Source organism: Anopheles coustani, unplaced genomic scaffold (genome assembly GCF_943734705.1).
Source record: "Anopheles coustani unplaced genomic scaffold, idAnoCousDA_361_x.2 scaffold_12_ctg1, whole genome shotgun sequence".
Lineage (NCBI taxonomy): Eukaryota > Metazoa > Arthropoda > Insecta > Diptera > Culicidae > Anopheles > Anopheles coustani.
In genome coordinates this window covers 687,133-699,554 of record NW_026525384.1, presented here as the reverse complement: position 1 = coordinate 699,554, position 12,422 = coordinate 687,133, and the positions used below count along the sequence as shown (strand labels likewise).

Here is a 12,422-nt window from a genome sequence, read left to right as displayed (position 1 = left end):
TCAGTTCATATAGTTCATTCACAACAAATTTAGTTGTAAAACTATTTTTGTTTAATGATTCTCAAACATACTTGTCCTTTCCCCATCCTGTATTTTGCCTAATTTATTATTTGTCCGTAATGTAAATAAACATTTGAGTTCCAATTCAACTAGAAGAGGGCCTTTGGTTTCCTAATTGTACTTATGCAATGAAATTTGAGTCCAATTATACATGTTTAGGACCATTCTAGTTTACCTCGTTATGGAAAATGCAAGTTTGGGGAAGGACAAATCTTTCTATCAATGACAAATTGGATTTATAGTTGGTGGCCGCACTTCAGTATTGGGGAATGCATTTGTAATCATTTTAAAAATAGAATAGAACTAGATTGAGTTTGCTTTCCTCTTTGCAATATTCAATGCGGTCCAGACGAAAGAAAATCATAGGGAATGTCCTCCTCGCATTATTCTTGGATCTAAGCTATCTGCAAACCGAACTGTACTAGCAACCACTAGCTTTTCAAGTATGGTCCAAAGAGTGCTTTCCGTGAACCGATACATTGAATTTGAAAAAAGAAACACGCTTATAAGCCAGGCGAAAGTTGGAAACGGACAACCGATTGGTTTACCACATGACTTCTAGCCTGGGTAGACGACTTTTGGCTTTCGAAGCATGCGTCTTTTTAATTTCTTAAATTGATTTAATTTTTCTAATGGAATTTTAGAAATGCATTTCTCGATATTGACAACGATTATGGGTTCAGCTTAAGCTCTTTTCGTTGAGGTCCGATCGGTTGTTTGTTCTATCTCGCAAGGGTAAGTAAAATACCATCGGTAGTTTTGATGGCAAAGAGCGGGTAATCTTTTTATAGATGTTCCTCTGTAAAATTCTCAAATTCAAATAAAAAACAGTAAAAAAAACTATTATATCAACCAATATTGACCACATTACCGATTTTGAAATTAAATTTCTATTAAGCATCGATTTCAAATACTTCTATTATTTATGTTTATGTAAGGACACATTGATTTATATGTTTTAAGTTTTTTAGTTTTTTAGTTTAGTTACATAAAACACCCATAAGTGAGAAGAGCCGCAATTTATGACCAACTTTATGGTTTATGATTACAGATTACAGATAATACAATTCCATTTCCGCTGAAATTAATAGTTTTATTATTGTAAGGACTGTTTCAGAGTCCACCGAATCCTTAATGACAGCTACAAATAAATAAAATTCAACAAACTTTGAACATAAGCAGTTGATTGAATTTCTATATACCACAGCAATAACCTATGGCATAATCAAATGAGTACAAACTTTTCACAGCAAACCCTAATTGCTTTCGACAAGCAAAGGAAAGTCGTGTGACTGAAGTGCGACTTCACAAATAATGCTTTGGTGGCTAAGTTCGAAAAGTTTATGTGTAGAGCATCTAGCTCCAGCTTTGCATAAATAGGAGCGCTAAGAATGGGAACTTTCGCAAAGGCTGTGTTTTGTTATTTGCTTGTTAAGCTGCCATAAACATGTGTTGGCAAAATTGTAAATTCTTATTCATGATTCATTACTATTGGCCAATTTTTGAACAGTTCTCTAAGCATCTGTAAACTTGTTTGATCTTTATAAAATTCGTCATAGCTTAAAGCATATTCTAGATAAATATCGTATTCGCTTGCGGAGGATTTGTTAAATGTTCCAACATCGACTTAAATCACCGCTTAGAAGTGTTGTCTAATTCTGGAACTCACAAACTATCGCGGTTCGGCTAACAAGAAACTTACGTTTGGCATTGACGGTCAAAACGTTTCACCAAAGTTGCACCTCATCCCACAAATGTCCATTTCTGTCCGTGGGATAACAGTGTGTGGTTTCTTCAGACTTAAGTTTGTTTGAATAAGGCAATGTAGAAGGTGGAAGTATGCTGGTTAGATGGTCGCACTGGTGAGAGAACAGTTGTGCTGGATGTACAAATTGAAATATTCTTATGTACAATAAGATATGTTTTTAGAACGTTAGTATTTTGATGAATGAAACAACTGTTTCAAGTACTGCGGAAAATATGAAAAATAGGTAATACTAGCTTGACGCCCCGGCGTTGCTCGGTGAAGAAAAGGTTGAGAAAAGAATTATGGTTTTACTCTTTACTTAAAAATTTGAATTAATTTATTAGTTAAAATAACGGCATATTTAAATGTATGAAATTTCATAAATTTCCCCGTGATGTATAAACCTTAGGGTAGCTATGTCGAATACACCTTGACATTTGTTTACATGCTTGTTTTGTTTGTGTTAGTAAAACTGAGTTTAAATTGTAAAATTTAGATAATTTAATCAAAAAACAGTGATCAAACAAACCTTCAACAACATCTGCAGTACTTAAACTTAATGTGTGAAATGTTTCAGAAGTGACGGTTCAGTATTGGTCGAGTTTTTAGTGTACACCGAACTCCATACATAAAAAAAAAGCTAAAATATGTAGTAGATTATTCAGGTTATATATCCCCTAGCTTGACGCCCCGGCGTTGCGCGGTGAAGAAGGAATTGAGAAAAGAATTATGGTTTTAACTAATACTTGAAAGATATGTTTGAATTTAATAGTTACAATAACGACATATTTAAATTTTTTGATATTTCATCAATTTCCCCGCGATGTATAAACCTTAGTGTAACTATGGTAGATACACCTTGACATTTGTTTACATGCTTGTTTTGTTTGTGTTAGTAAAACTGAGTTTAAATTGTGAAATTTAGATGATTTTATCAAAAAATAGTGATCAAACAAACCTTCAACAACATCTGCAGTACTTAAACTTAATGTGTGAAAAGTTTCAGAAGCGACGGTTCAATATTGGTCGAGTTTTAGGTGTACATAGAAATCCATACATAAAAAAAGCTAAAATATGTAGTAGATTTTTTTTTTTTTTTTTATTTTAGAGATTTTGACCTATTCGGTCATTCATCTCTAATGTAGTAGATTATTCAGGTTATTGGGATAACGGTATGACACTTTACTGTGGTACCACAATTTTTTTTTTCTGTCACATGTGTGGTGCCACACTTCATTGTTGGGTAGCACAACAATCCAACACTAGTAATAAGTATTGTTGAGTCAAGTAACCGCGTGACCACATTAGGCGTACCATACCAAAAACTTGGTACGGTCGAGCTCAAGCGTACCATACCAAATGCAACCCAGCACTTCTGGGTTGGCTGGTTTGACACTTGGAGCGTACCAGTTTTTTGGTATGGTACGCCTAACGTAGTCACGCGGTTACACTTTCAGGTGCGCCGTACTGTGGTACCACACACAGTTTACTGTGCTGTTCATTTGTGATAGCACAGTAAAGTGTCATACGGTCATACAGCGTCTCTATTCAGCAACATCCATTCGATTCAAAATGGTCAATGTGTTCAAAGTGATCGATTCAACAAGTGTATGTAGATTGTTATAACTCTGCGTGCAAAAAAAAACAAACAAGGATAACCCAAAATTGAACAATACAAAATTGGAACACAGTTTTTCAGGAATAACTTGGATAAGGTGCATAATTTGGGTTGATATTATGTTTGCTAGATAAGGGTTTTACCCCTTCACACTTTCATTCAACAATTTAATATATAATATGCAATTCGAGCCAGTCATCGCGCATCAATCATAGCCTATTTTCATATAGCAGTTTAAAAGCAGTATAAAAATAATAATGTAAAAATTATGTGATAAAGATGTTTAACATTCCACAGACTGGTTTATATTTTTTATTCCTACACTATGGTACGGTATGAAACTTTACTGTGGTAACAAAATTTTTTTCTATGTCGTGTGTGGTGCCACACTTTACGGTGTTGAGTGTGTTGGGTAGCACAGTAGCACACGACCCAAAACTAGTGATAAGTGATTAGGAATTTTAGTTACGACACACGCTATATATCTAGAATCGATAGATTCTGAATGCCGTCCCTAACAAGTAGATTATGGAATATCGTGGGCACTATCGCTAGTTTGTTTTGGATAGTGAGCTCATTAATTTTGTATCCTGATGCGCTGATAGAACTAGTATCAATTCGACAACAGACGTCGAATTAAAATGATAGTTTGTACAAAGGAGAAGGCACTTAATGCATCTTCTAAAGTAAACCCTCTATTGCTATTGCGTTAATGGAGAGCTTACCACCGGATAATCTGAGGAGTGCTTGCAAACCAGTTTAATGGTACAGCAATCCCAGAAATCTCATTTTAAATTCTTTTACTTGATTCGTTAATAAAGCTGCTCATTCTCAGCATGATCGAAAACAAACAGCATATAATACACTGAGAGCGAACATTACCAATTGACAGCAGGATAATAACAAAGGATTTATTGAAGCATAGCTTAACTTGCAAAAAAATCAAGTGTACTGCATAAAAAACGTCCATAAATCGTCGTATAAATCGTCGTATAAATGACGAAATGCGCCATACGAAATCAAATAACGACGAATCACCATGAAGGGAATAAGAAAATAAGAATTATATTGGTGGCAGCTAAAAGTCTGATAATCTTCAAATTATCGAAACAATTTTGTTTTGAAAATGACTATTCTGTAACACTCCCAACCTTTTTCGGAGTGAAAATATCACTCATATTAAAATAAACATCCTGTTAAAAAACTAATAAGTATAATGCTAATCACTCATATTAAAATAAACATTCTGTTAAAAAACTAATAAGTATAAAGCTAATAAAACACATAATAAATAAATTTTCCGTAGTTTATTTATTTGGTTTAAAATACTCTTACATGAATTAATCATAAAACTTTGCCTTGTTACCTAAGTAATACAGGACTGTGCTATTGTGATAACCTGCAGGTTATTGTGGTAATGTAGATTATAATGCTTTCAATTTTGTTTTCTGATCAATCTTAAAGACTTTGACTTTTCGTCTTTCCAAACATTACATGGGTTGTAATGGCCATCAATAAATACCTTTACGAGCGACCTTAGTCTGCGTGTTGTAATTTCAATATGTTCCAGAGCTATTTCATTAGAAAATACCTTTCTAAATGATTGATATCGCAATTAACGGTGACATGATAGCACATAAGTACATTTATCTTCTTCTCAACGCAATCAAAGAAAGCATTGGCCAAATACAACAGTGGTAGTCGTAGAAATTTATGTTTCTTAACCGTCATCAGCTTTATGAATAACCTTTACTAGTTTGCTGACTTGCTAGATTCTGTGGTAAGATACTTTCGAAACGCGCTCGGAAATGAGCGTTTTTAACCTTACCCAGGTGATGCAGAAGAAACTGGTAAAGAAATTGATTGTGTGGATCATTCAAGATGTCCCGCAACCGACTGTCATCGAGATGGGAAAAGTACCCTACCATTAAAGCTTCGGCCGCGAAGTAGTCTTGGAATACACGATGCTCGAATCTCACCTGATTGCCCTCCAAGATGATCAGACCAATATCGAGTAGGTACCCAAAGCTTGCCATATTAACTGGTTTTGCGGGGAAAAAGGACAGCTGTGCAGCAAGGGCGCAGTGACCTTCATGTGAAGCCTGCCTCAAGGTGTTAGCGGCCATCCGCTGCTGAGCGATACCCATAATATGGTTCGCCCGGTGGTTCGACTCATAGAATTGTTTCTCCAAGTAAAGCTCCAACAACCCTCCAAAGCTGCTAAAGGCAGTCCGATCTTCCTGATAAATCTCTGCTAGCAACTTTAACTGGAATGGAATGCCCACGATCCAGTCGCCGTAGGTAGCACCAAGGAATTGTATCAATTGGCAAGCATCCAAGCTTTCCTCGCATGTCCACCATCTGCGGAGAAACTCGACACGTTGTTCCTCATGCAACGGCTTCATTGAAACCACCTTGGCTTGTGGAAGCGCTTCGCAGAGATGTTGTGTTTCATGAGGGCGAGTTGCAATCAGTAGGTTTCTTATTCGGAAGGGTTGTTGCATGAATAGTTGCGATGCTTTTTCGACTGATATCTTGTAGCGATGGATGACACTATCGTATCCGTCTACTAGTACAATCAATTTTCCAGTATTAAGGATAGCATTACGGAAGAGCTCTTGCCCAAGTCGGGAGCTACCGGCAAAAAAGCATTTTGTGGCGTAATGAACAGCGTCGTTGACGCTCAGAGTCTGTGCGTTGAGCTTAGTAATCTCTTCGAGGGTTTCTGTGTAGAACTTTAAGTGCATCAGGCAAATTACATGATCGGGTAGTGCACTAGAGAGTCGTTCTATAAAACATTGCAAAAACGTTGTTTTACCCATACCAGGGACATCTGAAAGTATAATAGCCCGGTTACTTTGCATCATCTCCTCGAACCCATCCTCGTCCATCAACGAATGGTCGTTGCAGAACGTTCTACTAAAATAATGTCCCTTCAGTTGGCACTGATATTTAAAGCTATATACAATTGGCTCAACTTGATCCATGAGAAGCTGTGATATAAACTCCATGTTTAGTACGCTTAGTGCCTTCTCTTCACTTAAAAGATCACTTAGACGCACGAGACGATTCTGTAACATTATTTGCTTCTCCAATAGCTTTTGCCGCGACTGTTCGCGCATATCACCAAGCCTGAACTGATCGCGATGGATATACGTAATATGTTCTAAGCTTTCTCCTTGGATGTTATCAGTGGTTATATACACCATTTTGACATTTTTAAATGTATTGAATTTGTAACGGTGGTTTTTCAGTACCGAATGGCAACACTTTTCATTGCACACGATAACGAGCACTTTGTTTGAGAGATTTTTAATAAACGTAACACAGCTGTCCAGGTCTTCGCTATCATGAAAGCAATGCGTTTCGAACACTACAAATTGCTTGTCGAGAGTAACCAAAGCTTGGAGTACTCGCGAGGCACAGACTTCCACGCTATGAGTAGCCAACATTAGCATAATATCGTTTTCGATAGATCTTAGAAATAGTTCCAGCGGTGCTATCAACGTATTGTTTTCAAAAATATACCCACTGGCACGGTTGTTTTTCTGGTATTCTTCCGATTTTAGCAACCACTTCTTCCCGGTTATTCGCGCCCGTGAATTATTGCAGATGGTGTTCCAGTCGTTCGCGTTTAAGAACACTCCTTCTCCGTCGCGTATCCAACGGTCTATTTGATCAAACACCACACGCATATATTCGTCAACATATTCCTTCAAACCGAACACTTCCATCTTGGTAATGGCTTCCAACTCTATGAAGTTCGGTTGATCGGCAGCCAAAATGAGATGTTTGAAAAATTCTATCACCTCCGCGCGCTTTACTCGATAGTCAATCCAGTCCTTGGTCGATTTAGTTGATTGATTAGTTAACTTACACAAAAATCCCGGTTCGAACAGTAGCTTAAGTTTCCCTGACATAATGAGTTGGTTCAGATCGGTTATGGAAAAGTCTTCCATTTTCAAGATGGAACGCAATGTACGTTCGAGTAGAAATCGAAATTTTTGTACGTAGATCGAAGATTCCTGATCACACGAGAGAAATTTTTCGCTGAAAAGTTGTCGCTCGAGATCAAACACATCACGCACGAGGAGGTTATGGAATTCGTGAAACACTCCATTTGGATTGATCGAAATCTTTTTCCGCTGGACCAGTTGTTCGGCCAGCTTTCGTGCCACTTCACAGATCGGTGAAATGCGATCGATAAGTTGCTCGATGAAATCAATGCAATTGGTATTGAAACGATAGAGCGTTGGCTCTTTTCCGGCACATTTCACATTCAGAGTCTTCAAAAATGTGTCCTCGCTTGGACTAACTGACTCGATCACTTTCATCACGTTTTCGTCCACTTTTAGGTTGGTATAGATCACGATATATTTCAGTCGTCCGGCCTGGTAGAACACTTCTTGCTTCAAACCAACAAACGAATCAAAATATTTCGGCAGACTGTACTCGGTAGTCGTTTTAAGCAAATCATCTAGAATGATCCGTTTCGTTTCGTCCTGCTTATGCTTCGCCTGAACCAAGCAGTACTGCTGCTCTTCTTCTAAGTACATAACGATGTCATCGAATTTACCCGCCGTGGCCACTTCGACGCCGATCTCGAATGGTTTTCCTGTGACCGCTAGTCGGGAAAAGTACAACGTTGAGAGGCGTAATTGGTTGAGATAACCTTCCGTGCCGGAGCCAGGATTTTTCTTGTATAATTTCTGTAAAAACACAATATTTGCCAAGTTAACTTTAGAAAGATAAACACAACGCACAGTAAAAATGCTTCTTACTCGAGATTCCGCCATTGGTCCGTGACCTTTCGACTGGATGGAACATCTACGATTGCCGGAAAAATGTTTGATCCCATTTGGTATATATCACTACGCGCCGACAGCGCATGTGACTTATCGAATTATTCATTACTAAGCTTATGTTTTGGGTCGTATTTCTCATGCATTTGGGTTGTTTTTTCCTCAATGTAACTTATCACGAAGAAATCGCACATTACAATGTTTCATTCCGTTTACTGGGCACTGTTTCTTCACATCATATAGTTGTGTGCCTTCTCAAGTGATTTCACGTAGTAAGATTGTAGTTTGTTGCAGCTGCGGCTAGCGTATAGTTTTTTCAAGCAACTCTGGACTTGGAACCAACCATTTCTGATGTTAAATATGACTGAACCTTGTGGCAACGATCCGTGCGTTGAGCGAAAAAATCAATGCCTTTGCAATGTTATCGCAAATACTAAGCGTCTTCTTATCTAGTACAGCGTCACTCTCATTGCGTGCTGATAACAATGCTTCGCAATCAGCCACGTGTTAGATCCAAAACAGTTGACCTGCGAAACCGAGCGACATTATGGTGAATAATGTGCAATTCGCACAGTCGCTGTGAAAAATATCAATTTTACTGTAGGTCCAAAGTTGATTCATTGAAACTCATGAGTCATTTGGTGTGGGTAGAGGATTTAAAAATAAAACTTGATTGTTTTAATTTTAAATTTTTTTTAGTGTTTAGTTTAAAACAAACTCTGTGTTGAAAGTAACCGAGATAAATGTGTTGTGGAGAGTGCATTTCATAGTGCACTCTAACACGAAAATACACACATAAAAGTGCTACATACGTTTCGGTTGACAAGTTGTGAAACATTGAGGCATGCGAATCGTGTTGGTATTAGAGAGATAACAGAGGCTATCAACATCTCTTATTGATCACCGTTATGCATGAACACTTCGGGTACCAAATTTAGCGTTAATTTTCGTTCGATTTTCAATGATGTATAGTAAGACGTATTACATTTACAAAATCGTTATCTCACTCACAAAAACGAATGAAATAGTCATTGTCCAGTAACAAATATTGGTCGTTCACAATAAAATTTTTGAACTAGTGTTTAACGTCATATTGGTAAATTTTTATTTACTACTAACATTTGCCATCAACATTTGCATAACTTACCTCATGTGAAATTCATGTGTGAAAAAATATGAAATTACACTGTTTTCAGGGCCAGTTCGTCCGTATGAAGCTGCTCTTTGCCGGTAGTAGGCAGTCAATTGCACGCGAAAGGCTTTTGTTTGGCATCGTTAGGAAGCACTTTGGGCTTTTTAAGTTTAACTTTGCCGTTATCGGTAGCAACATTGGTGCGCCGAAAAAAGGTCGCGTTCTCTCTTGTCAAAAGTTCCAGGATTGTTTTACCAATGTTGCTACCGCGCACCAATGTTGCTACCGATAACGGCAAAGTTAAACTTAACAAGCCCAAAGTGCTTCCTAACGATGCCAAACAAAAGCCTTGCGCATGCAATTGACTGCCTACTACCGGCAAAGAACAGCTTGATACGGACGAACTGGCCCTGAAAACAGTGTATCGTGCATATATTGTGTTGCTTTTGTACCGCCTGTTTAATTTATATAAGAATGGACTTAAGAAAACATTATTCTGAGTTCAAAATTCTCAAGGTAAGCCTTTCTTCAATGACTTCCACCATGACATTTTATTACTTTTTTATGTTTATTGGTCTTCCATCTGAACAAGCTTTTCGTGTTAAGAACATTGCTAAGAAGCAATCGTAAGCATTGTTGATATGAGGGTTGAGATAAACGGCAGCACCATTGCCGAAATTTAAACTGGAACCTTCTAAGCTGGTCAAACAAAACCAAAATTAGTATGCAAGAAAGGATTTTCTGGAGAATAATTAATATGCCACCATTTCGAAGGGTCAGTTAGGAAGAACAGGATGAACAAACGAGCAGATAAGTTTCACTTACCGTTTGCTTTGCAAAAAACTTCTTTCGGAAATATGTTAACCTTGGTTGATAAGCCTTTAAATGCTCAATGAAAAATAATGATAACTTAACAAAATATGCCATTTTTTATCGCCTAAGAGAACGGGCTCATGTTCTTCTTAGGAACTGTCTTGAAATGTGTTAAAAACTTAGGCATGATATTAGTTACGGCCAACCATCCAAGCTGAACTAGCTGAATATTAGTTTGCATCCAACAGATAGGGGAGGTTCGATGACGTGGCAAACAAACAAACGGTAAACTACAAGTGTAAATATGCTGAAATTTAGACGCGTTCAAAATGTCAAGATTCAAGCATAAGTTTGGAAGCCATATAGAATAGATGTGATAACGAATAGATTTGACTAGTTTGATTTAAAACGCAGCTAGCGAATGTTCAACACTGACCGCCATTGGAGTCTAGATGTGTATTTTAAATGTGTAACAGTAACTCCCATAAAAAAGCGCCAAATATTTAGGAACTCTGCCTCTACCAAACTTTTTGTTCAATAATGTATTTTATTTATTAACATAATTAACATAATTAAAATATAATTAACAAGGATATGTATTATTTGGGTAAAATTGTACCGTTAATGTGTACCGTATTTGTGATGGTATTTAATTTGTTAAATATTTGAAATCTGTACAGTTTAACGATACTTTTGTTAAAAGCAGTCCAGTACCATACTCGCTTCCACCTGAAAGAAAACAGAGCATTATTAAAACTTCTATAAAGAGCTAATGGGCCTAGCGCGCACTTAACCAATACCACTGATTCAGTATGCTAATTTTGAAATCATTTTGGTTAAGAATTAACACCACCACACAACGGTCATCTAGTGGCTTTATTGGTAGTTTTGACGGAAGCTTTCTGCTTAAATACAAAATCAATTTTAACCTACACTCCTCATATGCTAACGATTTGTTGAATATCTCGGAAATCGTATTATGATTAATATTAATATTTAATATGTATGTTCTTCTGATTGAAAAGGATCCTCTTTTGTTCCTCATCTTAATGATATGTACTGTAGGTAGGCTAAGCGTGTCCTAATATCCGGTATAATGCAAAATGTCTTCGACTTTTTTGGCCCCATTCTTCAGTTCAAAGTTTAAGCATCCCTAAGGGAAGGCTTGCTCTGATACATATTTAAATGGCTGCAACTTAGCATGTTGCTTCAAATCAATTGATGACAATTCTTTTTTGTTAACTAAGTTAATCATAAAGATACTGTGAAATATGTAGAAAATGGATAATATCGGTTGTGTCAATAATATTATAATGTATAACAAAAGAATGAATAATATTGACTGATTGCACCTATTTCAATAGCCGTGCTTTACTAAATACTATACAAAATATAATAATTGATACTAAAGTCCATGATGTGATTTTTACCAACACATTCTTTGTCAACACAACCAATGTAGGCATCTTCTTTGTACTTCATTTTAATGATCAGAATTGGTTTCAAACGATGTAATTTTCAATCTAATATGTCGCCATAATTAAGTATAAAAATTGTTTTGGGACAGTTTAATAATTCAAATCTGTTGAGTCGCATCGATCAAATATATTGAACCAACTGAAAATACTCATTTTCATAACAAAGTAGTGCGAAATGGCATTTTAAATTGGATTTCAATTTGCTTCGCAGGCTAACTGAGGGATTTTTTTATCATTTACTTAGCTCCCCCTCCTCCTTTCTCTCCCTCTCTCTCTCTCTCTCTCTCTCTCTCTCTCTCTCTCTCTCTCTCTCTCTATCTCTTTCTTTCTTTCTTTCTCTCACACTGACCGGGTGTTCGTATCGTCGAGTGGAGGCAGATGATTAGTTCATGTTATTGATATTGTTTAATTATATGACCGATAAGCGCTGGCAAAGAAACAAAGGAGTTAATTAGATTAAATTTTCCTGCAGGCAGTGCTTTGATTAATAAACACAGGCAGTTGAAGCATTCTCACCACCTGCAACGCTTCCTGCGAATTCCCAATACCTCTACCTCTTCATTCTCTATCCGAAACACTAGTGACATGGTCAATAGTGGAAGTGCAATCGTCTGTGAACAGTTTCCTATATGTGAAACCCTACGATGCTGCTCAATTATTAATATTATTGATAATTATGTACACCGACAAGACGGCCGGAAACGGTCTAATACTCCTAATACGCTCAAGGGCTGGATTGACAATAGACTACATCAATGCTTCAACGTTTGCC

The 12,422-nt window shown here is 37.0% G+C and overlaps 1 protein-coding gene across 1 annotated transcript; it reads right to left on the bottom strand.

Annotated features, from left to right (window-relative positions):
- Window positions 1-5,161: 5,161 nt before the first annotated feature.
- On the bottom strand, window positions 5,162-8,252 carry LOC131271208 (uncharacterized). Its single transcript, XM_058272602.1, has 2 exons — window positions 8,207-8,252; window positions 5,162-8,163 (listed from the first exon to the last, which is right to left on the bottom strand). The coding sequence occupies exons 1-2, from the start codon at window positions 8,250-8,252 to the stop codon at window positions 5,162-5,164; spliced, it is 3,048 nt and encodes a 1,015-aa protein (XP_058128585.1).
- Window positions 8,253-12,422: the final 4,170 nt, after the last annotated feature.

Coding starts and splice junctions, on each gene's coding strand:
- LOC131271208 (XM_058272602.1), bottom strand. CDS start 8,252: ATGTTCCATCCAGTCGAAAGGTCACGGACCAATGGCGGAATCTCGA. Junction 8,164..8,206: donor GACCAATGGCGGAATCTCGA/GTAAGAAGCATT, acceptor ATCTTTCTAAAG/TTAACTTGGCAAATATTGTG.